The 27,710-nt window shown below is 38.9% G+C and overlaps 1 protein-coding gene across 1 annotated transcript in view; it reads left to right on the forward strand.

Annotated features, from left to right (window-relative positions):
* SGCD (sarcoglycan delta) overlaps positions 1 to 23,729 on the forward strand; it is a 618,034-nt gene extending 594,305 nt beyond the window's left edge. The window contains exons 7-8 of the mRNA XM_060295488.1: positions 21,751 to 21,874; positions 23,478 to 23,729. Of these exons, the coding sequence (XP_060151471.1) occupies positions 21,751 to 21,874; positions 23,478 to 23,651 (298 nt within the window). The 3' untranslated portion in view covers positions 23,652 to 23,729. The remainder of the gene's footprint in view (positions 1 to 21,750; positions 21,875 to 23,477) is intronic.
* Positions 23,730 to 27,710: the final 3,981 nt, after the last annotated feature.

A 27,710-nucleotide genomic window follows, 5' to 3' on the forward strand; every position in this document is an offset into this window, starting at 1 on the left:
GACTCGGACTTGTGTTTTCAAATATGTCTTCTAGATTGTACAGACAACAGTACCATTGCCACAGCAGTACAGAAATACAGCACCAACCATGATCGAATATGCCTCCCACTTTCCTATCTCTAGCCCTGTATGGCCACATTTCCACTTGACGTTCTCAAACACCTCCAAATCGACTTCTCTAAAACCCAACTCACAGTACACTCTGTAAGTGTTCTGTTTATACTCTTCCCTATCTCAGTGGCTGACCCATACAGTCTACCACTCACAAAATCCACAACACTGGCAATCATCCTTGATGCTGACTTGGGTTTGGTGATGGAAAGAGTTTTCTCCCACTTGCATAACCACAGACTCCTAGCTCCTTTTCTGGCAATCCTCTTGCACCCTCTCATCCACTCTCTACTCTGTAGTCAAATACATAAGTAATATATAAATGATAAGTAAATACTATAGAATAAAATTTATATGTATTGTATACAATGTATTAGGGTTGTATAATATACAGTATAATATACAATGTATTATACATTGTATTAGTCAAGGTTCTCGAGATAAAGAGAACCAATAGGAAATATATATCCATATAGATTAAAATACTTATTATAAGGAATTGGTTCACATGATTATGGGGGCTGAGAAGTGTATCACAAGATTATGGGGGCTCAAGATGTACAGTCAGCAACCTGGAGACTCAGGAGAGCCAATGGTGTAAGTTACAGTCTGAGGGCAGGAGAAATTCCCTCTTACTCAGCATCCTTGTTCTCTTTAGGTCTTCAGTGGATTGGATGAGGCCCCACATTAGGGAGGGAGGGCAGTCTACTTTACTGAACCCGCTGATTCAAATGTTAATCTCATCCAGAAACACCCTTACAGACACACCCAGAATGTTTGACCAAAAGTCCGAGCACCCCATGAACCCAGTCAAGGTGACAAAAAAATAATAACCATGGCAGTAATCTTTGCAGTGTGGACGTCAGATCATGCTACCCATTATCTTCTTACCCCTCTACACCACTTCTCCATTTTAAATCCTTTCTAGTCTTACCGTATTCTGCAACATATTCTGACTAACCTCTTCTTATGAATACCACATTCTCTATCAACCTTTCAATTCCTTTTAACCCACAAAACTATTTTCCTCCTAAAATCAAACACTTCAGGCATGCTGCCCCCTCTGCTTGGGACACTCATCTTTCACATGTCACCATAAGCATTCCCAGACCCCAACTCTTCCCATGGCCCAGGCCCCAGTTACAAATTTTTATAATCCCCTGTACTTCTCCATCAGGGACTCCTCACCACCATATGCAAATAATTGCTTAATATATCTTACCCTCAATAGCAGATAAACTCACTAGGATAAGGATCAGGTCTATCTTGTTTACCATTAACACCAACATTTTGCATATACCAGGATTTCTGTAAATGTTTGATAAATAAATAAATGAGCCAATTCCTAAAGACTGTACCATTCTGGGGTCTAGGCCACCTGTGTCCCCTTAGCCTAGTATAATATGTTTATTAAATAAATCAACAAGATCTACCCGGGGAAAGAAGGGTTGATGCAAAAGAATATTTTGTGATGGTCTGGCTTGCCTTCATAAAAGCAAACTTCAAAATGGTTTTGCTCTAGATGAGAGAATATCACTGCTTTTCTGATCTCTAGAGTACGGATCTTTTTTTAAATCCTGAGCTGAAAAAAATCTAAACAGTATTCTAGGGTTCTGCTCTAAGGATTTAAGAGATGGATTGGATATTCTCATTTGAAGGCCATTTCTCTCAGAATCTAAGCAATGATATGCTGTCCTCTAGAGCAGATACAGAGTACAGACTTGTGGTTGCCAAGGAAGAGAGGAAATGGGGGAGGGACGGACTGGGAGGTTGGGGTTAGCAGATGCAAATAATTATTTATAGAATGGATACCAACAGCTCCTACTGTGTAGCCCAGGGAACTATATTCAATATCCTGTGATAAACCATAATGGAAATGAATATGAAAAAGTGTTTATATATGTATAATTGAATCACTTTGCTGTACAGCAGAAATTAACACAACATGGTAAATCAACAATATGTCAGTTTTTAAAAATCTCTAAAAAATCAGCAGCTTCATTCATAAAATTTAAATACCTACTGCAGATATGAGGGGCTTGAATTTCAAAGTAACACTTGCTTGTCCAGCATTTGTTGTTTGTAGATTTTTTGATAATGGCCACACTGACCAGTGTGAGGTGACACCTCATTGTAGTTTTGATTTGCATTTCTCTAATAATTAGTGATGTTGAGCATCCTTTCATGTGTTTGTTGGCAATCTGTATATCTTCTTTGGAGAAATGTCTGTTTAGATCTTCTGCCCATTTTGGATTGGTTTGTTTTTTTGATATTGAGCTGCATGAGCTGCTTATATATTTTGGAGATTAATCCTTTGCCATTTGCTTCATTTGCAAATATTTTCTCCCATTCTGAGGGTTGTCTTTTCGTCTTGTGTATGGTTTCCTTTGCTGTGCAAAAGATTTTAAGTTCCATTAGGTCCCATTTGTTTATTTTTGTTCCTATTTCCATTTCTCTAGGAGGTGGGTCAAAAAGGATCTTGCTGTGATTTATGTCATAGAGTGTTCTGCCTGTGTTTTCCTCTAAGAGTTTTATAGTGTCCAGTCTTACATTTAGGTCTTTAATCCATTTTGAGTTTATTTTTGTGTAAGGTTCTAAAGAACCTAGGGGCAGGACAGGATTAAAGATGCAGACGTAGAGAATGGACTTGAGGACACGGGGAGGGGGAAGATAAGCTGGGACAAAGTGAGAGAGTGGCATGGACATAGATACACTACCAAATGTAAAAAAGATAGCTAGTGGGAAGCAGCCACATAGCACAGGGAGGTCAGCTTGGTGCTTTGTGTCCACCTAGAGGGGTGGGATAGCGAGGATGGGAGGGAGACGCAAGAGCGAGGAGATATGGGGATATATGTACACATATAGCTGATTCACTCTGTTATACAGCAGAAACTTACACACCATTGTAAAGCAATTATACTCCAATAAAGATGTTATGTTAAAAAAAATAAATCCTATAAAATTAGAAAAGCCCAAGTTTTTCCTTACTTTTTGCAGGTGCTTATTTTATTTCAACCAGTCTTTACTGGAAGTTGGAGTTGCTTCCACTGAGTACAGTGTATTCAAGTCAAAACAGTCATTTAAAACAGGATGATAGGGATAGATATGTATCATATGGACTTAGCTAAGCTGGAATGATATTTCCTGAAAATTCCCTTCACTGAGTTAAGGCTGCGTGAGGATTGGAAGGTGGGAGTAAAGTGGCAGTCATACTCCTTTGGCATTGGAAGGTCAGTGCAGAGGACCAGGCTGTTGGAGATCACCTGTTGGCTCCCCTTGTTAGTGTGGGCAACCTAGGTTCCTTCTCTCTTCCATTGCCTGAGCCGTGTACATGCTTAGTTTCATGAAGAAGGACAGCAGCTTTGCCTTCACTGAGGCAGAGACCATCACTGCTACCAGTTCACCCTGATGGATTCTCACTCATCCTCACTCTCTTCATTTCACACCCATCTTCCCATCCAGCTGCCTGCCCTGCTGACTCCAGACTGCAGCATCAAACACAAAGACAACAGCCTTACACAGACTATTTAGCCAGCTCCCATAACCGTATGAGGTTCTGTTGCTTTAATGAACCTGTATACATCTCACTCATAGAGGCTCTCTTTATCTGACTGAATCCTGATCGAAAACGGGCAACTCTTAGGCCAGATCTGGCTCTCAGAAAGTTAGCCTATTCATAGTTTAAAGTAATAATAAGTTGCCAACACAGCCGCCTGATAAACACACCCCTTGCCATGGCCCTGCCCACCACTGGAACAAGACCCAGCTCCACCCACCAGTGGGCAGGTACCAGTCCCACCAGGAAGCCTGCACAAGCCTCTTAGACAGCCATGTCCACCAGGGGGCAGACAGCAGCAGCAGAAGTAAAACTCTGCAGCACATGGAATGGAAACTTGCAATCACAGAAAATTAGACAAAATGAGACAGCAGAGGAGTATGTCCCAGATGAAGGAACAAGACAAAACGCCAGAAGAACTAAGTAAAGTGGAGATAGGCAATTTACATGAAAAAGAATTCAGAGTAATGATAGAAAAGATGATCCAAGATCTTAGAAAAAGAATGGAGGCATAGATTGAGAAGATACAAGAAATGTTTAACAAAGACCTAGAAGAATTAAATATAAAACAAACAGATTAACATACAATAACTGGAATGAAAAATATACTAGAAGGAATCGATAGCAGAATAACTGAGGTAGAAGAATGAAAAAGTGACCTGGAAGACAGAATGGTGGAAATCACTGCCGTGGTACAGAATAAAGAAAAAAGAATGAAAAGAACTGAGGACAGTCTGGGAGACCTCTGGGACAACATTAAACTTACTGACATTTGCATTATAGGGGTCCCAGAAGGAGAAGAGAGAGAAAGGACCTGAGAAAATATTTGAAGAGATAATAGCTGAAAACTTCCCTAATATGGGAAAGGAAACATTCACCCAAGTCCAGGAAGCACAAAGAGTCCCATACAACATAAACCCAAGGAGGAACATGTCAAGCCACAGATTAATCAAACCAACAAAAATTAAAGACAAAGAAAAAATATTAAAAGCAACAAGGGAAAAGCAACAAATATCATACAATGGAATTCCCATAAGGTTATGAGCTGATTTCTCAACAGAAATTCTTCAGGCCAGAATGGAGTGGCAGGATGTATTTAAAGTGATGAAAGAGAAAAACCTACAACCCAGAATACTCTACCGAGTAAGGCTCTTATTCAGATTTGATGGACAAGCAAAAGCTAAGAGAATTCAGCACTACCAGACCAGCTTTGCAACAAAGGCTAAAGGAACTTCTCTAGGTGGAAAAGAAAAGGTCCCAACTAGAAACAAGAAAATTACAAATGGAAAAGCTCACTGGTCAAGGCAACACAGAGTAAAGGCAGGAAATCATCCACACACAAATATCATAGCAAAACCAGCAATTGTTCAAAGAGCAGAGCACAAATGCAGGATATTGGAAATTAAAAGACCAGCGACTTAAAACAATCTTGTTTATATATAGACTGCTATATCAAAACCTCATGGTACCCACAAACCAAAAAACTACAATAGATACACACAAAAAAGAAAAAGCAACCCAAACACATAACTAAAGTTAGTCATCAAATCACAAGAGAACAAAAGAGGAAGGGAAGAAAACAGACCTACAAAAACAAATCCAAAACAATTAATAAAATGGCAATAAGAACATATATATCAATAATTACCTTAAAAGTAAATGGATTAAATGCTCCAACCAAAAGACATACACTGGCTAAATGGATACAAAAACAAGACCCGTATATATGCTGTCTACAAGAGACCCACTTCAGATCTAGGTACACATACAGACTGGAAGTGAGCAGATGGAAAAAAGTATTCCATGCAAATGGAAGTCAAAAGAAACCTGGAGTAGCAATACGCATATCAGACAAAATAAACTTTAAAGACTGTAACAACAGACAAAGAAGGCCACACATAATGATCAAGGGATCAATCCAAGAAGATATAACAATTGTAAATATGACTGCACCCAACCTAGGAGCATTTTAATATATAAGACGAATGTTAACAGCCATAAAAGGGGAAATCAACAGCAACACAATAATAGTGGGGGACTTTAACACCCCACTTTTATCAATGGACAGATCATCCAGACAGAAAATCAATAAGGAAACACAGGCCTTAAATGACATATAAAATGAGATGGACTTAACTGATATTTATAGGGCATTCCATTCAAAAGCAGCAGAATACACATTGAAGTGCATATGGAACATTCTCCAGGATTGATCACATGCTGGGCCACAAAGTGAGCCTCAGTAAATTTACGAAAACCAAAATCATCTCAAACATCTGTTCCAACTACAATGCTATGAGATTAGAAATCAACTACAAGAAAAAAACTGTAAAAACAAAAACACGTGGAGGCTAACCAGTATGCTACTAAACAACTAACAGATCACTGAAAAAATCAAAGAGGAAATGAAAAAATACCTAGAGACAAACAAAAACAAAAGCACGATGATCCAAAACCTATGGGACACAGCAACAGCAGTTCTAAGAGGGAAGTTTATAGCAATACAGTCTTACCTCAGGAAACAAGAAAAACCTCAAATAACAACCTAACCTTACAGCTAAAGCAATGAGAGAAAGAATAGACAGAACCCAAAGTTGTAGAAGAAAAGAAATCATGAAGATCAGAGAAAAAAAATAAATGAAATAGAGACAAAGAAAAAAAGATCATTGAATCTAAAAGCTGGTGCTTTGACAAGATAAAGAAAGTTGATAAACCTTTAGCCAGACTCATCAAGAAAAAAAGGGAGAGGGCTCAAATCCATAAAATTAGAAATGAAAAAGAAGTCACAGTGGACACCAGAGAAATACAAAGGATCATAAGAGAGTACTACAAGCAACTAACTATATGCCAATAAAATGGACAGCCTAGAAGAAATGGACAAATTCGTAGAAAGGTACAATCTCCCAAGACTCAACCAGGAAGAAACAGAAAATATGAACAAAGCAATCACAAGTTCTGAAATTGAAACTGTGATTTAAAAACTCCCAACAAACAAAAGTCCAGGACCAGATGGCTTCACAGGTGAATTCTATGAAACATTTACAGCAGAGTTAACACCTACCCTGAAACTATTCCAAAAAATTGCAGAGGAAGGAACACTCCCCAAACTCATTTTATGAGGCCACCATCACCCTGATGCCAGAACCAGAGAAAGATAGTACAAAAAAAGGAAATTACAGACCAATATTATTGACGAACATAGATGCAAAAATCCTCAATAAAATACTAGCAAACTGAACCCAAATCCATTAAAAGGATCATGAACCATGATCATGTGGGATTTGTCCCAGGGATGCAAGGATTCTTCAGTATCTGCAGATCAATCAGTGTGATACACCACATCAACAAATTAAAGAATAAAAACCATATGATCATCTCAATAGATGCAGAAAAAGCTTTTAACAAAATTTAACACCATTTATGATAAAAAAAAAAAAAACTCTCCAGAAAGTGGGCATAGAGAGAACCTACCTGAACACAATAAAGGCCAGATATGACAAACCCACAGCAAACATCATTCTCAATGGTGAAAAGCTGAAAGCATTTCCTGTAAGATCAGGAATGAGACAAGGATATCCACTGTCGCCACTTTTATTAACATAGTTTTGGAAGTCCCAGCAATCAGGAAGAAAAAGAAATAAAAGGAATCCAAATTGGAAACGAAGAAGTAAAACTGTCACTGTTTGCAGATGACATGATTCTATACATCGAAAATCCTAAAGATGCTACCAGGAAACTACTAGAGCTCATCAGTGAATCTCGTAAAGTTGAAGCATACACAATTAATACACAGAAATCACTTGCATTGCTATACACAAATGACGAAAAATCAGAAAGGGAAATTAAAGAAACAGTCCCACTTACCATCGCATCAAAAAGAATGAAATACCTAGGAATAAACCTAGGAGGCAAAAGACCTGTACTCTAAAAACTGTAAGACACTGATGAAAGAAATCTAAGATGACACAAATAGATGGAAAGATATACCATGTTCTTGGATTGGAAGAATCCATATTGTCAAACTGACTGTACTACCCAAGGCAAGCTACAGGTTCAGTGCAATCCCTATCAAATTACCAATGGCATTTTTCACAGAACTAGAACAAAAAATCTTCAAATTTGTATGAAGACACAGAAGACCCTGAATAGCCCAAGCAATCCTGAGAAAGACAAGCAGAGCTGGAGGAATCAGGGTCCCTGACTTCAGACTATACTACAAAGCCACAGTCATCAAAACAGTATGGTACTGGCACAAAAAAACAGAAATATAGATAAGTGGAACAGGATAGAAAGCCCAGAAATAAACCTATGTACCTACGGTCAATTAATCCGTGACAAAGGAGGCAAGAATATACATTGGAGAAAAGACAGTCTCTTCAATAAACAGTGCTGGGAACACTGGACAGCTACATGTATAAGAATGAAATTAGAACATTCTTTAACACCATTTACAAAATGAACTCAAAGTGGATTAAAGATCTAAATGTAAGACTGGATACTATAAAACTCTTAGAGGAAAACATAGGCAGAATGCTCTTTGACATAAATTGCAGCAATATCTTTTCAATCCTTCTCCCAGAATAATGGAAATAAAGACAAAAATAAACAAATGGGACTAATTAAACTCAAAAGCTTTTGCACATCAAATGAAACCATAAACAAAACAAAAAGACAGCCCACAGAATGGGAGAAAATATTTGCAAATATGCAACTGACAAGAGATTAATCTCCAAAATATACAAACAGCTCATGCAGCTCTATATCAAAAAAACAAAGAACCCAATCAAAAAATGGGCAGAAGATCTAAATAGACATTTCTCCAAAGAAGACAAACAGATGGCCAAAAAGCACATGGAAAGATGCTCAACATCACTAATTATTAGAGAAATCCTAATCAAAACTATAATGAGGTATCACCTCACACTGGTCAGAATGGACATCATCAAGAAGTCTACAAACAATAAATGCTGGAGAGGGTGTGGAGAAAAGGGAACCTTCCTACTCTGTTGGTGGGAATGTAAATTGGTACAACTATTATGGAGAACAGTATGGAGGTTCCTTAAGAAACTAAAAATGGAGTTATCATATGATCCAGCAATCCCACTCGTGGGCATATAACCAGATAAACCGTAATTCAAAAAGATACATACACCCCCCGTGTTCATTGCAGCACTATTTACAATAGCTAAGACATGGAAACAATCTAAGTGTCCATCAAGAGGTGAATGGATAAAGAAGATCTGGTACATATATACAATGGAATACTACTCAGCCATTTAAATGAATGAAATAATGCCATTTGCAGCAACATGGATGGATATGGAGATTATCATACTAAGTAAGTCAGAGAAAGACAAATACATGAAATCGCTTATATGTGGAATCTAAAAAAAAAACAAAAAAAGATACAAATGAACTTATTTACAGAACAGAAACAGACTCAGAGACTGAGAGAATGAACTTATGGTTACCAGGGAGAATGGGTGGGGGGAAGGGATAGATTGGCAGTTTGGGATTGACATGTACACACTGCTGTATTTAAAATAGATAACCAACAAGGACCTACTGTATAGCACAGGGAACTCTGCTCAATACTCTAATAACCTAAATGGGAAAAGAATTTGAAAAAGAATAGATACATATATATGTATGACTGAATCACTTTGCTGTACACCTGAAACTAACACAACATTGTTAATCAAGTATACTCCAATATAAAATAAGAATTTTAAAAAAAGAAACATTGAGCAACCATACTCTCTCTTGACATGAGAAATGAAAAAAAATAATAATTTGCCAAAGTTTAAAGGTGAGTTGATTTTACTGTACAATTTCCAAATCCATCTTTTGAAAAATCAGAAACCTGGACCTCTAGAGAACAGCAGTACAATAGTCTAAGTATCCTGACCAGTTGTTTTAGTTGAAAAGAACAAAAAATTGGTAAAAATATTTTTAAATATTTTAAATGCATCAATGAGCTGGAAATTAGTTATGATTAGTCCAAGAGGTAAAATACCATAGGAACCCAGAGAAGTAACCTGAGCATTGAGGCCAGCTGTAACTTTACAGATTTTGCTAAACTAGATGAAATTCAGCTTCAGTTTTATGATCTGTTGGGTCATGGGAACAAAGCAAATCTCAGGGCTCACTGAAAACAGGTAGTCTATCTAAAGATCCCACAGATGTAACTGGGACCCCAGTGTACCAAACCTTCAGTGTATGGATGAAATAGAATATACCTACCTGGTCTTGCCCTCCTCTGACCTTTCCACCCAGAGGATTACAAGGGAAATGGCCTGTCTTGAACATCAGCACTGAATGGAAGGAAAAGAAAAAAATTTCTCCAAGGCCTGGTAACTTCAAACTGGCCCTCCCTCTGTCTGTAGCCTGAATTCATATTACCTGGTTGGTCCTAAGACATCCAGCAAAGAAATTAGTTTACACTTGACCCAAGCTGAAGGTGGCACCAGTGATTGATGGAAACAGACACAAATCCTCTCTAGAAAAAAATCACCTTAAAAGTAGGTCTCAAATAAGTTCAGCAAATAAAGACCCAAGAGATATGAACCCACAGAGGCAAGAAATATGAAGCATACTCAGAAACAAGGCACCATGAGCAAGAGAGAAGCATGGAAACAAGGCAGCCAGTTTAGGTGCACAGAGGCTTCAGATATGGGAATTAGCAGAGAAAGAATATAAAATAATATGTTTACTATGAGTTGAGAAACAAAAGAGAATTGAAAGAGTAAAAACCAAAGGAATATAAAAATGGCTAACAAATTAGAAATGCACAATAAGGAATTTCTAGAAATGAAAATATAATCTCAAAGAGGAAAACTCCAATGGATGTGATGAAAAATAATACAAAGAAAAATTAAACGAACATGAGACTATATCTACAGAATCATCCAGAAAAAAGAGAGGCAGAATAACAGGAGTTCTGGAACAGGAATGCTAGGATGAGAATGTCTAATCTAAGTTTCAGCATGAAAAGAGAGAGAATGGAGCAAAAACAATTTTCGAAGACATATCAGCTGAGTGTTGTCCAGAAGTGATGAAAGACACAAAAGTACAAATTTAGAGAGTCAAAAAAAAAAAAAACAAAAAACCTCAGGTAGAGTAAATAAAATGAAATCTACATCTAGGCATATCAAATGACATTTCAGAAAATCAAAAGCATCAGGAGAGACTAGAAGAAAAAAGAAGTTCTAGAATTGAAGTTAGACTGAGAGCTGACTTCTTAACCACAAGTGAGAACCAGATACAGAGGAATAATATCTTCAGTTCCTGACAGAAAATAACTGTCAGCACAGCATTCTGCATCCAGAGAAAATCCCTTTTACAAAAGAGGGCAAATTAAAAAATTACTCCAGAAAAAGAAAACTGAGGATTTGCCCCAGCAAACCCTCACTAAAAGAACATGTCAAAAACTTCCTTGATTTTAAGAAAAAAGGGAGGTGTATGATGACAGAAGGAATAAGTGGACAATACATAGATATAATATGTAAATAAACACTGAATAAACAACAATCTTCCCAGATTAAAAAACACAGAACCAAAGTACCTAACAGTACAGATAAATCAAAAATAGTATATTTGAACTGTTACATTTTAAAAGAAAATCCATTAAAGATTTAATATTGTTAAGGTATTGACTTTCCTCAGAATTGATCTATGGATTCACACAATCCCAATCAAATTCCCTACAAGCTTTTAAGACTTATATGGAAAAGGAAAACATCGAGAAGAGCTAAACCAATCTGTTTTCCTTTTGCAAAAGCTAAAGGAGTTGCTCTAGCTGATTCTGACTTCTTATAAAGTTATGGTAACCAAGACAGTCCGGTATTAGCATGAGGCTAGGCAAAGAGATAAATAGAGAGTTTAGAAATAGATCTGTATGTACATGGTTAATTGATTTTCAAGAAAAGCACCAGTGCTATTCAATAGGGAAAGGATTATTTATTCAATAAATGGTGCTGGAACAACTCAATAAACCTACTGGTAAAAAAGTGAACCTCAACTCTATTCTTAAAAACTAATCAAGATGGATCATAAATCTAAATGTAAAGCTAAAACTATAAAGCTGCTAGCAAAGACATGAGAGACTATCTTTGTAACCTTGGGGTAGGTGATGGTTTATTAGGGAAGGTACAGAAATACTAAACGTAAAATATATGATAAATTGACATTCATCAAAAGACACTGTTTAAAAATGAGGTAAGTCATGGATTGGGAGAAAATACTTGATATAGATAGATATATAGATAGATTTCAGGTATATGTATACACACAGAGATATTTATATCTGAATTTTCTGAAAATATATCTGAAATTTCAGAGATATATACACACAAAATTTTTCACCTAGAATATACAGCAACTCAGTAACAAAAATACAAATAATCCAATTGTTAAAAAAAAAAAAAAAAGTTGGACAAAAGATTTAAATAGATCCCTCCCAAAAGAACATCTTTGAATAGCCAATAAGCATGTGAAAAGCTGCTCGAGCTCATTAGTCATCAGGGAAGTGAAAACTGTAATGAAGAACCATTTTATAGCTACTGGAATAGTTTTAATTACATCAATATTGGTGCTAGGAATGTAAAACTGCACAACTACCTTGGAAAACAGTGTGTCAGTTTTCTTATTGTATTAGCCTACAGCAGCTTAAAAAACCAGACATTTGTTATCTCACAGTTTCTGTGGGTCAGAAATCTGGGTGCAATTTAGTGATGCCTCTCACTCAAGATCAATTATCAGGTTGCACTTAAGCTGTTGGCCAGGGCTGTGATCTTTTCAAATGCTTGTCTTGGGGAAGATCTGTTTATAAATGCACTCCAGTGGTTGTTGGCAAGACTCAGCTTCCTGTAGATTATTGGAATGAGGGCCTTAGTTCCTCATGGGCTAATGGGATCCCTCAGTTTCTCAGACATCTCCATAGGGCAGTTCCCAGCATGGCAGCTGGCATCCCTTTGAGTGAGGGAATGAGAGCAGGAACCCAAGATGGAAGCCACAGTCTTTTTAAAACCTAGTCTTGTGAGTGGCATCCTATCACTCTTGCAATGTTTTACTTGTGTAGAAGCAAGCCACTATATCCAGCCCACATCTAGGAGAGAGAATCACCTAAGAGCATGAATACCAGAAGTCAAGGGTCATTGAGGATTATTTTAGATACTGCCTTACCACGTTTATTAAAGACACACCTATGCTACAACTTAGTAGTTCTATTCATAGCTACTTATTTTAGAGAAATGAAAACTTTATCCTCATAAAGACGTGTGCAAAATAGCCCCAAACTCAAAACAACCAAATATCTACCAACAGGAAACTGGACAAAGGGTACAAACGTGCAGTTATAAGCTGAATGAGTTCTGGAGAGCTAATGTACAGCGTGGTGGTGACTATAGTTAATAAATAATAATGTATTATATATTTGAAATTTGCTAAAAGAGTAGATCTTAAATGTTCTTACCACATGGAGGGTAAAGGTAAATATGTGAGGTGATGAACAGGTTAATTACCTTAATTTGGGGAATCATTTCACAGTGTATACATGTATCAAAACATCATGTTGTACACCTTAAATATATACAATGTTTACTTCTTAATAAAATTAAAGGATCTGTGCATTTCACTGTATGTAAATTTTTCCTCAGTAAAGAGTCATCTGAAATAAACAAGTAATCCAATTACATGAGAGACACATCTAAAATATAACCATACAGAATGGATGATAGTTAAAAGAGTAGAAAAATGCGTTCAAGGAAAATACAGAGTGAGAACAACTATACTAATAGGCAAAATGGATTTCAAGGCAAAAACATTATAAGAAATAGAATCATTATACACATTGATAAGAAAAGACAATACGGAAGACAGAACAATTCTAAGCTGATATGTATTTAATAAAATACCTCTTTTAGTAACTGATAGATCAAACAGATATATATATATATAAATTTGAACAGAACAATTAAATATCTTGAGTTAACAGATACACATAGAGCATGGCACCAACAACTGCAGAACACACACTCTTTTCAGACAGGCATGAATATTTTAAAAATTGACATATACTGGGCCAAAAACCTAGCCTCAATTTTTAAATAATTGATTTTTTTAAAGAGAATGTTTTTTAACTATCATAATATTATCAGTTTGAAACTGATGAATAAAATATACACTAGAAATAAATCCTAGAAAATCTTACATATTTAGAAATTAAGGAAAATCCTTCTGTAAAACTTACCACAGGAGAAATTATGCTAAAATTACAAAACATTTACATCTATATTAATACTCCTTTGGGCTGCTGCCAAAAAAATACACGTCCTTAAATGAATATATTAACTAAGAAGGCAGAACATTTTAATTAACTAAGGTGGCAACACATTTTAGAACTTAGATTAGGATAATTCTGCAGTTGTTCTATTTAGAACAAAAGACAGGGAAAATTTAAGGACAAGAAATAAACATAACATAGGATTGACAAAAGCAAAAGTTAGCTCTTTGAAAAGATGAATAATTGACAGTACTGCTAAAGAGGAAAAGAAGACATGAATAAAAATATTTGGAATAACAAAAGACATAACTACAAATGTTGGGGACATTTTTTTAAATGAAAATATTATGAAAAGCTTTTGCCAAGAAGTTTAAACCTTTGTATGAAATAGAAAAATACTAAGAAGACATAACTCACCAAAATCAACTTGAGAAGAAACATAAAACCTGTATGATCCTATAATTATTTTTTAAATGGAAATAAGGTGTCATTCCATGCCCAGGTTTATGAATAATTTAAATATTCAAGGAGTAAATAATTCTAATCTTTCATTAAAAATTCCAAAATATAGAAAACTGATAGAACCTGACAAATATATTGTAAGACAGAAAAATTACAGGATAAACTCACTTACGAACACAGGTGCAAAATCCTAAAAAAAATTAAGTTTCAGAAATTGATAGAAAAGATGATACGTAATGACAATGTTGAACTAATACCAAAAAATTTAGGAGTGGATTATTATTGGAAAATTAATATAATTCACCACATTAATATATTAAGGAGAAGTATATTATCTCAATATATGAAGAATAAAATGGTACTTGATAAAATTCATAGCAATGAATGATAGAAACTCTTAGCAAAATAAGAATAGAAGGGGACTCTGTCATCACAATAAAAAGTATTTTGGGAGAAAATAAAAACCGTAGAACGAAAGAATCTGAATGATAATTTTTTTTTTTTTTTAGGGACAAAGGTGGGGTTTGTTTTTATCATAAAAGAAAAAAAAAACTCCTAAGGAATCTTAACAAAGGAAGGGAATATTTCACATTTCACACTCAGAGAATAGACACCAGGACACAAAATTACAAGTGTTTTTACTCCAGACCTGTCCTCATCTCCTCCAACAGCAGAGATGGGAAGGAGACAGTTGAAGCAAACAGGCAATTCTGTAAAACAAAGACTTAGAAACCCTACAAATATGATTAAAATCTAAACTTCTGTTTTGCTTAAAAATAAAATTTTTTTTAATATATCAGAAGGCCTGCTTTAGTGACATGCTAGTCCCACCAGAAAATAACCCCAAAACCCCATGTCAGTAACATGCTCAAGTTGACCAGCCAACTCGTATTTCCAAACCCCTGTGTGTGCAAGTACGTGTGTGTCTTTTAAACCAAAGCCCCAGGGCTCAGGTGACTGCTACCGCTATCAATTCAGGAAAAGGCAAGACTGCTGTTTCCTTACTTTTAGTCAACACTGTATTGGACAGTCCTAGACAGAACAGTATGAAAAGTAAAAGAAATAAGAAGTATAAGAAATCAAAAGACATAAAACTGTCAAAATAATTACTGCCTACCAAGAAAACCTAAATCAACCTGCGTACAAATTGTGAAAAATAAGATAATTTACCTAGGTGTTAACTATAAGATCAACATACCCAAAACAACAAACAAACAAAAACCTGAATCTCAATACAACAGGAAAAAGAAATAGGTGTAAGAGAAATACATTTTTACTGAAATACCATTTTCAATAGCCACAAGAGAGATGCTGAATCGACATGGAGAAGACTAACTTTTTTGAAATACATCCAAGAAAACATAACAAACTAGTGACAGGTGCAATGATCATGAAGTGAACATAAATCCAATCAAAATTCCAACAGGTCTTCCTTCAGTTGAAACTTCAGTTGATTCTGACATTTATTTGGAAGACCAAGAATAGCTAGGACAGTCTGGAAAAACAAGGCAAGAGAACTTGCCTTATGAAATGTAAAGAATTTAAAAGTCATAGTAAGCTAAAATATTTAATTAATTATTGTCACAGGGATAGATGAATAGAATAACGAAACAGACTAGAAAACCCTGAAAGAGGCCCATAAGTGTATGGAAACATCATTTATGACAGAGCTAAATATGGGCTTTTCAATATATGATGTTGAGATCCTTCATCTGCATCTGTTTTGACCCCAACCTCAGACTACACACAAAAATGAATACCCATGAATTAGAGACTTAGAAAAAGCAAAACATAAAAGTTTTAAAAACCATATTGAAGAACTTTATGGTTTCAGTGTAAGGAAGGATTTCTCAGACAAGACACAGAAAGCACAAACCCTAGAGGAAAAGATAATAAATTTGTTGACATTAAAATATAAAACTTTTTCACCCCAAAATGCTAAGCATAGAGTGAAAAGATAAACTACAGCCTCAAAAAAAGAAATTATCAATACATAGAACTGCTAAACAATTATTTTTCAGAATATATAAAGCATGACTATAATTCATACATACAAAATCAAAAAAAAAAAAAAATGAAAAGAGACAAAAGACATTTCACTGAAGAAGAATCCCAAATGGCTTACCAACAAATGAAAAGAGCCTTAACTCCATTACTCATCTGGGAAATGCAAATTTAAAAGACAGTAGCATCCCATTTCACACTCACTTCATAATAAACAATATCAAATGCTAGCAAGAAAGCAGAAAAAAACAGAACTCTATACATTACTAGTGGGAAAGTAACAAAGCTGTAGATTAGCATACCTTAGGAGCTAGCAATTCCACTCTTCACCTATGTGTCCTAAAGAAAATTTACAAGTGAACACCAGGGTCCACATACAAGAATGTGCAGAGATGACTTCGTAGAAACAAAAACTTGGTATCAAGCCAAATGTCCAACAAAAGGATGGACAAAGAAATCATGATGTGTGATAACCTCAGGGGAACAGAATAAATTACAGCTGTGCTACAGCATGGATGCATCTCAGGAACAGAATGTTGAGGCCAAAAATAAGTAAGTCACTAAAGAATACATAAGTGGAATTATTCTGTGCATAAAGCTCAAAAACACATGGTAGTAAACAATTTATCATTTAAGGAGGCAAATGTAGTAATATAATATTATAAAGAAAAGCAAGAAGACAGTAAACAAAATTCATAGTAGTAGTTACTCTTGAGAGAAGGAAATGGTTAGGATTAGGAAGAGCTCAGGGAATTACAAAGGTAAGAATTTTCTTTTTTTAAGAAAAAAGGATGGGGCTTCCCTGGTGGCGCAGTGGTTGAGAGTCTGTCTGCCGATGCAGGGGACATGGGTTCGTGCCCTGGTCTGGGAAGATCCCACATGCCGCCGAGCGGCTGGGCCCGTGAGCCATGGCCGCTGAGCCTGCGCGTCCGGAACCTGTGCTCCGCAACGGGAGAGGCTGCAACAGTGAGAGGCCCGCGTACCGCAAAAAAAAAAAAAAAAAGGATGGTGACTATACAAGATTCATGTCAATGTCATCCTTTATAACATATTTCTATTTAGAGAAATCTTTTGCATCAATTCCAAAAATGTAATGATTTGGAATAAAATGTTTTTTCATCAGAAGCCCTGGCAGTAATCGGCCAGGTTAGAATCGCAGCTACCTCCTGTCCAGAGCATCTCCATCACTTGCCATATATGACTGTGCAGAGCCTCGTTTTCCTTATAGCTTTCTTATGGGTCACTCACTGACATCACCTTTCCAGTCTTTGTGGGCATCTGATATGACGACGTTGTTTTAGAGCAGTGGTTCTCAAAGTGTGGTCCCCAAACTAGCAGCTTCAGCATCACCTGTGACTTGTCACAAGTGCAGGCATTCAGGCAACACCCTTAACCTACTGTATCAAACTCAGGGGTGGAGCCCGGCAACCTAAGTTTTAACAAGCCCTCCAGGGGATTCTGCTGCTCCTGTTTGAGAACCCCTGTTCTGGAGGGCATGGCCCAGCCTTGGACCTCCTTTCCTAGACTTTCTTCCATTCTCAGATCCTTCAGTCCTCCCAGACTGGAGTCGCGTGTGCTCCTAACGGGAGCAGTATTCATTTCCAAGAGCCAGCAGGACCCTCCATTGTCACCAGCGCCCCCCAAATCAGGAGGAAGCCTCCCTCCGTGTTCCTTGCTCAACACTATCTAAGCGGTGGTGTTTTGGTTGTTCATCTATGGTCAGAAATTGACTGGCATCACTGCAAGAGTGCTTTGTCTGCTCTTTGCAGGCCCCACAGGGCTCTTGTAGGAGCTTTTTTTTTTTTTTTTTTTTTTTACAGTGGAAAGATTTAGCATGTGAACAAACTATTAAGTCTGCCTGAAGGACAAAGGGCGTTAAGATGAGGTATGAAACACAAAGCCAGTTACCGTTTTGTCCCTGCTGCCAGGAAATTCTCATTTCTACCTTATCTTAGCCTCTCACACTGGGAGACAGTTTCAGAGTAGCCCCCTTCCTTGTCATCCTGGTACTTCCAAGGCTGTGAGAGGGGAAAAGGCAGCAGTCATTTCTGAGTCCACTTCTCTGGCCTGGGAGCCCTCCTGCTGATTTCAAAGCCCATGGGAGGCGGCAAGGATAGAGTGAATTCATATGACTGAAATGCCAACACTCTATCTGATAAAGTTCTCCCAGCTCCAAACTTTTTTTTTTCTATTTTGAGTTTTTCCCTCTCAACTATCTTTTTGTATGAATCATCCACTTTGAAGGCTACATACCAAGTATGAACACATTCACCATATCCTGAATTTGATGTCACTGATGTCAACCTTTTCAGTAAGTTATGAGGACTGTTGTAGGGAAGGAAGTATGTCTCACGGAGCCATATGTAGTACTTACCCTTATTTATGGAGGCTAGTTTTGGAAATACAAGTGCATATTCCATGAAGATAGATTTGACATTTAATTACGAAGAATGGCGTGAAGATATGAGAGACAGGAAAGGCGGCCAGTTTTTCTGGAAGTGATACGGAATACTGGACCACATGCTTGGGTTTGAATCTTAGTTTTGCCCTTTTACTAGGCGTGCAACCCTGAGCAAGTCATTTACCTTAGCGTCCTTGCTTGTACAATCAGGACTGAAGGAGTGCCAAAGGCATAGGATTTTTGTGGGGATTAAATGAGAGAACACATATAAGGCACGTTCCACAGTGTCCATCACCTCGTGAGTATTCAGTAAAGCATAGCTGATGTTTATGGAAAGAAATAAGACTAACAAAATAGGTCAGATCAAGCTCTAAATGGGCAAATAAGTCCAAGAGTTCCTATCTTTTCTTAGAAATGTGTGAAGGTTTTGATAAGAGAAGTGACATGTTCAAAACTGACTTCAGGTGTGTGTGAAGTACACACACCTGACTTCACTTTGTGTCAAGTACACTAGGGAAAAAAAAGGAAGAATTAGAGACAAAACTTGGGAGGTTTCAACAGTCCAGGTTAGAGATGAACTAATGTATTAAGTAGGGAGAAGTCGTGAGTTAAAAACTGCGTTAACTGATGCAGTGAGGGAGGGAGAGAGGGAGGGAAGAAGGGGAACAGAGAAGATGGCGTGAGGGCTCTCCCCTGGGGAAGGTGGAGGATGGCAGTGCCCTGGAGAAGAGGGTGAACAAATGTGGAAGAGAGCTGGCAGTACTGTCAGAAGGGAAGCTTATGCCATGAGGGGAAAGGTCTCAATAGCAGTGAAAACAGAAGGTGTTAAACAACACTAGGATAAGGGGTGTGAGTCAGCCAGACCTTATAGGAGAGAAGCAAAGAAAATGGCGGAAAACCATCTTCAGATTTTAGACGTGAGCTATAGGAAGAGCTTGATGCGTTGGATTAAGGTCCTAGACAAGGCTGTGCTGCACAGACATCATTCCCTGCCACTCTAGCAACAAGACCCCCTTCCTCGAGCTGACGTTATAGTGAGAAAAACCACAGGCAAAGGAAGTCAACCACAGTTCGAGGTAGAACCACACCCGGCTCAGCACCCGCTTGGTGAAGGTCTTGTGAGGATGAGATGGTAGGATAGGGGATTTTTGCCACACACAAAGGGGTGAGGTCCGAATGGAAAGAAGGAGTGAAAGAGAAGCTCAAGCCAATCCTTTGCTTAGGACTAGACACCTGTTGTTTCTCTTTTAGACTCTGGATGAGCCACGGCAGGGGGAGCACAAAAATCAGTGGAGAAGCCTGCTCTCTGAAGCACACCTCAGGGACCCAGACCTGGGAAGTGGGGAAGAGCCCTGCCTCGGCACCTGTGGAATGTAGCTTGGGATGGCTCAGGGTGGCGCCCCACAGATCGCCTTGCTCTGCCCGCCACTTACTGATGCCCGTGAGGGTGTGTCCTACCCGTGGGGGCTGGTAGAAGCAGAACATGGAGTCAGCAGTTGGCAGAGAAGATGATGTTCCTTTTAAACACGTTCAAAGTGTCTGAAAGTTAGGAGTGGAGAAATAAAATGCAGAAAATCGGTCTGATTTAGAGTGGCTTGGTGGCCACTCCTGAGGTCCATGCTTCCTAAGTTGGGATACTTTCTTTATAACAGAGAAGGGGATCTTCATTCAGTTCAATTTGGTGATAGTATTAAAATCTGGACTATTTAGAGGATGGTTGGGTTTTAGTTCATATTTTTTGCATAAAACGAGTTAGGCAAAAATCTTTCTGTGAAGCATTATCCTCTTTTGCCCTAATAATTAGCATAGAATGTGGCTGATTCTCCTTCTCTCAACTTACTTAATTTACATACAATAAAATTCACTCTTGGGAGGTATAATTATGTAAGTTTGCATAAACACACGGAGGCACCTAACCACCACTGCAGTCAAGATACAGAACAGTTCTATCACCAGAAAACATCTATTCTTCATGCTGTCCCTCTGTAGTCAAATCACTCCCCTCTAACTTATCTGTTCTGAGTTTTCTTTTGACAATTGCCTATTTGAGTAAGGCCTGAGATTTCTTTACGATTTCTTTACGATAACGACAGTAACAGCAGTAATAGTAATATTTAACACATATTAATTATACATTTCCAATGTGCCAGGCACCATTTGAAGCACTTTAGAGATGAAGAAACTGAGGCTTTGAGAAATTTTGGAAAAGAGAGGAGGGAAGAAGGACTTGCCCAAGGTCATACAGTGGCAGCCCCATGGTTTGAGTTAGCCATGTCCAACTCCTAGGTCTATTTTCTTTTTTTTTTTTTTTTTCTGCTGTACGTGGGCTTCTCACCGCTGTGGCCTCTCCCGTTGCGGAGCACAGGCTCCAGACACGCAGGCTCAGCGGCCCTGGCTCACAGGCCTAGCCGCTCCGCAGCATGTGGGATCTTCCCGGACCGGGGCACGAACCCGTGTCCCCTGCATCGGCAGGCAGACTCTCAACCACTGCGCCACCAGGGAAGCCCCCTAGGTCTATTTTCTTAACCTCTATCCAGTTCTGCTTCCAGGAAGACAAAGAAAGTAGGGCGACATGGAAAGAATATCTGCTAATTTCAGGAAGCTCAGTTTAGACCTGAGATTGCCTTACTCTAGAAATAAACAGAACTTATGTAAGAATTTGGTTAATCATGCTAATGAAGCAATAATTGACTGGGTGCAAGATAGAATGAAGCCAGGATCCTAGAACACCTTCCGTACAATCTTTGTGATATGCAGTGAAGATAAAGCCCAGATACGTTATGTCCACCCTCATAAAGTTGATCAGGCATGCAAAGCTAGAATTCCTTGATCAGATGCTGAAATGTTGTCTCCATGCTCAGAGCACCAACTTCCTCCTAACTTTACTAAAACAGTGAAATGGGATCTTTGATCTTAGTCTTGTGCATATTTCAGGTTGGAGTCCCCCACCCGGTCTCTGGTGATGGAGGCCCCAAAAGGAGTAGAAATAAATGCAGAAGCTGGCAACATGGAAGCCACCTGCAGAACAGAGCTGAGACTGGAGTCCAAAGATGGAGAGGTAAGCATGAGAGGAACAGAAGCCCAGAGAGACACAGCTCCAACGGCCCAATGTTTCCTAAGACGCATCACTCCCTTTGCCTCTGAAGTTTATCCCACAGTGTAATGATCCTACAGTGTGACAGCAGAAAGTGCCAATCGGAAGGTTTTATTTCTGGAACAAATATGTTGAACGGCACGATTAGAAGCCAAACCCACAACACATAAAAGTTATAATTCATTATCCGTAAAAGTGCTGAGGTAATAGTATGTATCGCAAGAACAGAATTATAAGGACATCTGTAAAAATGAATGCTATTTCCAAACTCTCTCATCACCTTAAAGTAAGATTTAGTTGGCTGGTATAATTAAACTGCATATCACACACATCTATTTAAAGAGGAACTTAGTTACTGGTAGACATTTTTTTTTTTTTTTTGCGGTGTGCAGGCCTCTCACTGTTGTGGCCTCTCCTGCTGCGGAGCACAGGCTCCGGACGCGCAGGCTCAGCGGCCATGGCTCACGGGCCCAGCCGCTCCGCGGCATGTGGGATCTTCCCGGATCAGGGCACGAACCCGTGTCCCCTGCATCGGCAGGCGGACTCTCAACCACTGCGCCACCAGGGAAGCCCTGGTAGACATTTTTAAGTGTACATTGTATGTTTCTACTTTCACTGAAAATGGAAAAGTCAGATCCAACAGCTATCCCAAATAAGAACAAGCCAAACTTAACTAGGCAGCAAGAGGCTAAGAGATGAGAGACTGCACACATTCATTCTCTTAGCCCAACACAGTCCCGCCTTGGTGAACAGAATAGCTGTTCGTGCTTTTGCAAGCAAGGTAAGCCAAACCCCCAAGGAAAATATGATTCGAATGCAAACTTTTGAAAGTGGCTTTATCGTGTTCATAAGTGATTTTTTCTACTTAAGATTTTATTTAAAAGAGAAAAAATGTGTTTTTAAAGCAAAACTCTATTCCACCTTCCATATCTACTTACAGGTTATCAGTCTCCACCTGCCTCTGTATACCAAGCCTGCCTTTTGATTGGTTTGGCATGTGCTATATTTGTTTTAAAAGAGCTAGTCAGATAGAGCTTTCAGTTATCGAAAGTGTCTCTGTAGACAGCTGCAGACTCCAAACCACATACATTTAGAAGTAGCGACTACATCACAGATACAGTTGAACAGCTATCAGAATGTGGACCCTGGAGGAATCAGTTATAATCTTGACCATCATTTAAGACTGGAAGTACTGCATATTCTTGAAGGCCCACCGTGCACATAGATGCATTTAGGGTCTGAGAAGTCCCATACTAAAGAAAATTGTTACCCCGTCATTTCCAAGTTTACTTCACTCTAGGAATCCCTTCACGTTCTACATGATACACTTTTACGAAATGCTAATATATACATGACGTTGCCAGTGCAACGCTGTCTGGCTAGAATACAAGCTTCTGGGAGGGTAGAGACTTTATCTGTCTTGTTCATCCCTGAATTCCCAGTGCCAACAATTCTAAACACATAGTAGGTGCTCCTTTGATTTCAGCTGAACATTCATCCCCTGTTTCGGAATGTCAAGAGGATAAATGACAGGCTCTAACTCTTCCTTCCTGTCTCTTCTCTTTAGATTAAGTTAGATGCTGCGAAAATCAAACTACCTAGACTGCCTCATGGATCCTACACGCCCACAGGAACAAGGCAGAAGGTCTTCGAGATCTGCGTCTGCGCCAATGGGAGATTATTCCTGTCCCAGGCAGGAACCGGTTCCACTTGTCAGATAAACACGAGTGTCTGCCTGTGAGAGACGATGCATAGTGGACATTGTTGGCAGCATCCAGGCCTTTTTCGGCTTTAGACCCTGGCTGCCAGCTATTTTTACTAGAACACAGAAAGCCTATCAAAGACCTTTTGTGTGTGTGTGTGTGTGTGTGTGTGTGTGTGTGTGTGTGTGTGTATGTGAGTTTGCGTGTGTGGGTGATATAAATATATATAAATATATATAAATAAATATATATATCCTCTGTATAAAATGAGGTTTCAGTACAAAAGGAACCATGGGTGACCCTGTGATATCCACTGTCATTGCCATCCCAACCCCACCACATACATGATAAAATCAAAACACTAATTCGGGCCCCATATTCCCCAGACCCTGCAGAATCACACAGTGTATCGACACTTAGTGAATATTCGCCTACACGTGTGAGTAACAGCCTGTCTTTTCCTCTAGTGTCATTACAAGGCAGTGATGGCGGGAATTTGCAAGTCACACCCAAGGGCTGAGACCCTTGTAGTAAAAGCAGACACTTTATTAGCTTTTGTGCAGCTGGCCAACTTCCCCCCCTTCAAGTCAGGGGTGGGGCAGTGCCGTAGAAGTCAGACAGAGGAACTCAACATGGCTGTGCTACTTTTGCATCCAAATGTATTGGGCTCTTGTGGTTGGATGAACTAGGAGGATGGATTTTAGCAAAGTTTGAAAGGCTCACCCAACTCCTGTGAGCTTATGACTTCCTTCAAACTCACGTATTATCCCACAGTCAAAACAGGAGCTGTGAGTCAGCACAAAATAGGAAAACAGTTGCTCCTCAGTCGGCTAGAAGCTCCTCGATGGCCTGACAGACTAAGAATAAATGGGCAATAGGTCTCTGTTTGAAGTGAAAAAATGGCTCAAAATCTGTTACATCCTCACTCCTGTTGACTTTATCCAACAGACTGCTACCCAAAATGATCACGTCAATCCAGATCTTTAAGAGTGGAACCCCTACCCCCAAGAGAAGCTATTGGGAGACGGAAATCAAAGAGTGGCGAAGGAAACCAAATTATTTTAAAATATGTTTTTGGGGACTGGTAGGTAATTTAGAGGCATGCGTTTCATTTCTAAATGTATGCACAAACTCTCTGCCTTCAATCTTCTTATATATTTGTTCAGTATTGGGATATTCATTTTCCTAAGTTGACCATTGTCTTCTCTAAGAACAGTGACCCAAGAATCACAGATCTAAAGTACCACATGCCCCCAGAAATGCTCGCTGAAAATTAGTATAGACTGAGTCAAGTGTCTTTATTAGAATCACTGTGTCGCCGGGGGGCCCAACGGTACCCACTGCCCCGTATGCGGAAGCAGCTCCCTAATTCCCGCCATCAGCTACCTCCCATCACCCCACTTTCATCATCGTGCTCCAGGGTCACCCTGGCCAGCTCTTGTGCTGGGACAGGGGATTACACTATCTCTGTTCAAAGAGGGGGATACGTGCCTATGCCTTACGACAATGCACTCAGCAAGGAGAAGCACATCCAATATTTATCTTGTGTTACCTGTAGTTTATTTTGAGTGATTGGAGGGGAAGGGTTTCACAATGACTGGGCATCTCAACAGCTAGTAGGCAAACCAAGTGGCTGACAGATGTGGACGCCCAGGGGCCTGGAAGGGAGACGTAACTGCTTTCGACCATCCTGGATGCCACTTGGCAAGCAGTAGCCCCACAGTCCTAAACGAAGTCATATTTGTAGGCCTGAATGGCATCTGTTTGTTGTTGTTTTTTTTTCCTCAACAGGGTTCTGCTTTTTCTTACTTCACAAGCAGTGGGGAGATGTGCTATAGGAAATGAATAAGAGGTTTGGTATTTTTGAGATGACACTGAAGCATCGGGCTGAGTTTTGCACGTGTGGAAGGTAAAAGCAAGCTGTGTGTTCCTTAGTCACTTAGAAGTGGGGGGAGGAGGGATGGTTCCAGCCTGACCAGTGGCCCTGCTGGCTCCCGGACCCCAGGGTCCCTCCAGTCACTCCTGCCTAATATCCGTACAGAAGAATTGGGTTGCTCGAGGGTGAGACCGTAAGATTGCTTAGTGTGCAGCACTAGGGTCTAAAAAGGAAAACCATAAAGAGATATGCAATTGCTCTGGCTCAGTAGTATTTATATCCTGTAGGATCACACCGCCAGAATCTGCATGTACCACACCCAGAGTTTTTCCAAGCCAGGAAAGGCCCTCCTTGGCGTCTGGGAGCATCTACCCCATATCTTTCAGATCAACAGTAGTACCTATAAGGTCCTTTGTGGCTAAGTACCTGAAGACAGAGGTTTTTGTTTGTTTGTTCTGTTTGTTTGTTTTTTAAGCAGACAGACCGTCTTTGCATTTTGTCATCTCAAGTACATATTCTAAGGATGACAAAGAAACGGAAGGTTCCCTGAACCTCTTTCATCTAATTTTGTTCTAATCGTTAAATGAAAGTCTGAGATCAGCACCTTGGAAATTTTATGCCAATAAAAAAGACTGGTGTGATGCCACTTGCAAAAATTAATCCTAAATATACTCAGATCACAAATAGAATAAAATCAATAGCAACCACGAATAGAAATCAAGCACCTCTGGGGACAGACATGATAGAAAATTGTGATTTTCATTTGTGCTAAGTGACTACGGTCTATCAGGTAATGAGCAGGCAGTTTGGCGTGGATTAAATTATGTATTTCAGTTCAGACTTTAGAATTCAGTAATTGCATATTAAGTCCTTCAATGTACATTTTTTTCCTCCCAACTTCCTCCAACTAGAATACCTGTCCATGGTCATGAGAAAAAGTTTTACCTGAATTCTGGAAAAAAAAATCTCTTTTACATTAAAGTCTGATACCTTTAATTTATAAAACTGAGATCCTTTCTAATCTTATATACAATATCTTCTAGAAAATCACATCTCTCAGTATATTAAGCAGTGGGTGGCATAACAAAGAGTTTACATGAATTTTCAATATTCTAGAAGTTCCAGTACGTTAATATTCTTCAGAAAAGTTTTATAAATTAAAAGTTGATCTCCAAATATGTTTAGCACCTACTTCTACTGGATATCTGCTCAATAAGTTGTTAAAGTTTAGTCTTAAGAGATTTTCAAAAGCCCTTTTGGTGACATCAGTCCAGGTGGAAACTTGATACAAAGCTGTATCTTTCTGTTACCCAAGAGACAGAGCCTATAAACTTGAATTGGCTTTTAACTTGCTTTAGGTCGGTTTTGCCTTGGATCATTTCCATTGTATATCCAGCACCATAGACCAAAGATTGCTTGAGGCTTGACTCTAGCACAGGGGTCAACAAACTCCGGTCCCGAAACCACATGGGACTCATCACCTGATTTTGTGAATAAAGTTTGATTATAACACAGCCACATCCGTCCACTCACTTGTTATGTATGGCTGATTGCATACTGGACCAGCAGGGTTGAATATCTGTGCCAGAGACCTCTTGGCCCACAAAACATAAAATGGTTACTAATTGGTTCTTTAGTAAAAGTTTGCTGACTCCTGACATAGAGGTCATTTGTAGCCTCATTTGTGTTGGACACAGCAGGAGAGAAAGCAGCACTACATTTCCATGCACGCTTGGGAATATAAATATGTGGTTATAGAAAAGATGGTCCGCCTTACACTGCATGTAAAAGAGATCCACTTGTCTGAGAAACACAGGCTCACAGGATTCTTGCAAACAGGGAAGACGGAATTAGGGAAGGGTTTAGTGGAAGAGGAAAGCTGTGATCCTCCAAAAGGTTCTTCCTAGAACCCTTCATATATAAATATAAGGGGTTCCTTCAGTCAGCATCACTGTGTGACAAGAAGTGAAGCAGGGGTCCTTTGATTTAGATTCTCTTTCCTGAAGAGACTACTTCTGCAATCTCCGCCTAGAGGTTTTCATCTCACCTTCCCATATTCCAGAAAGATGCCCAATCCATGGTCCCCTGAAGAATATTTTTGACTTAACCTATCTTTTTGGCATCCATCACCTCGGTTATTCACACCCACAGAGGACTCGCTTTCCTACAACCACATCAGGCCTGAAGGGCTGGTGGGACCAACAAATAATTAGAAATATTC

The sequence above is a fragment of the Globicephala melas genome, chromosome 3 (assembly GCF_963455315.2).
Source record: "Globicephala melas chromosome 3, mGloMel1.2, whole genome shotgun sequence".
In the NCBI taxonomy this organism is placed as follows: domain Eukaryota; kingdom Metazoa; phylum Chordata; class Mammalia; order Artiodactyla; family Delphinidae; genus Globicephala; species Globicephala melas.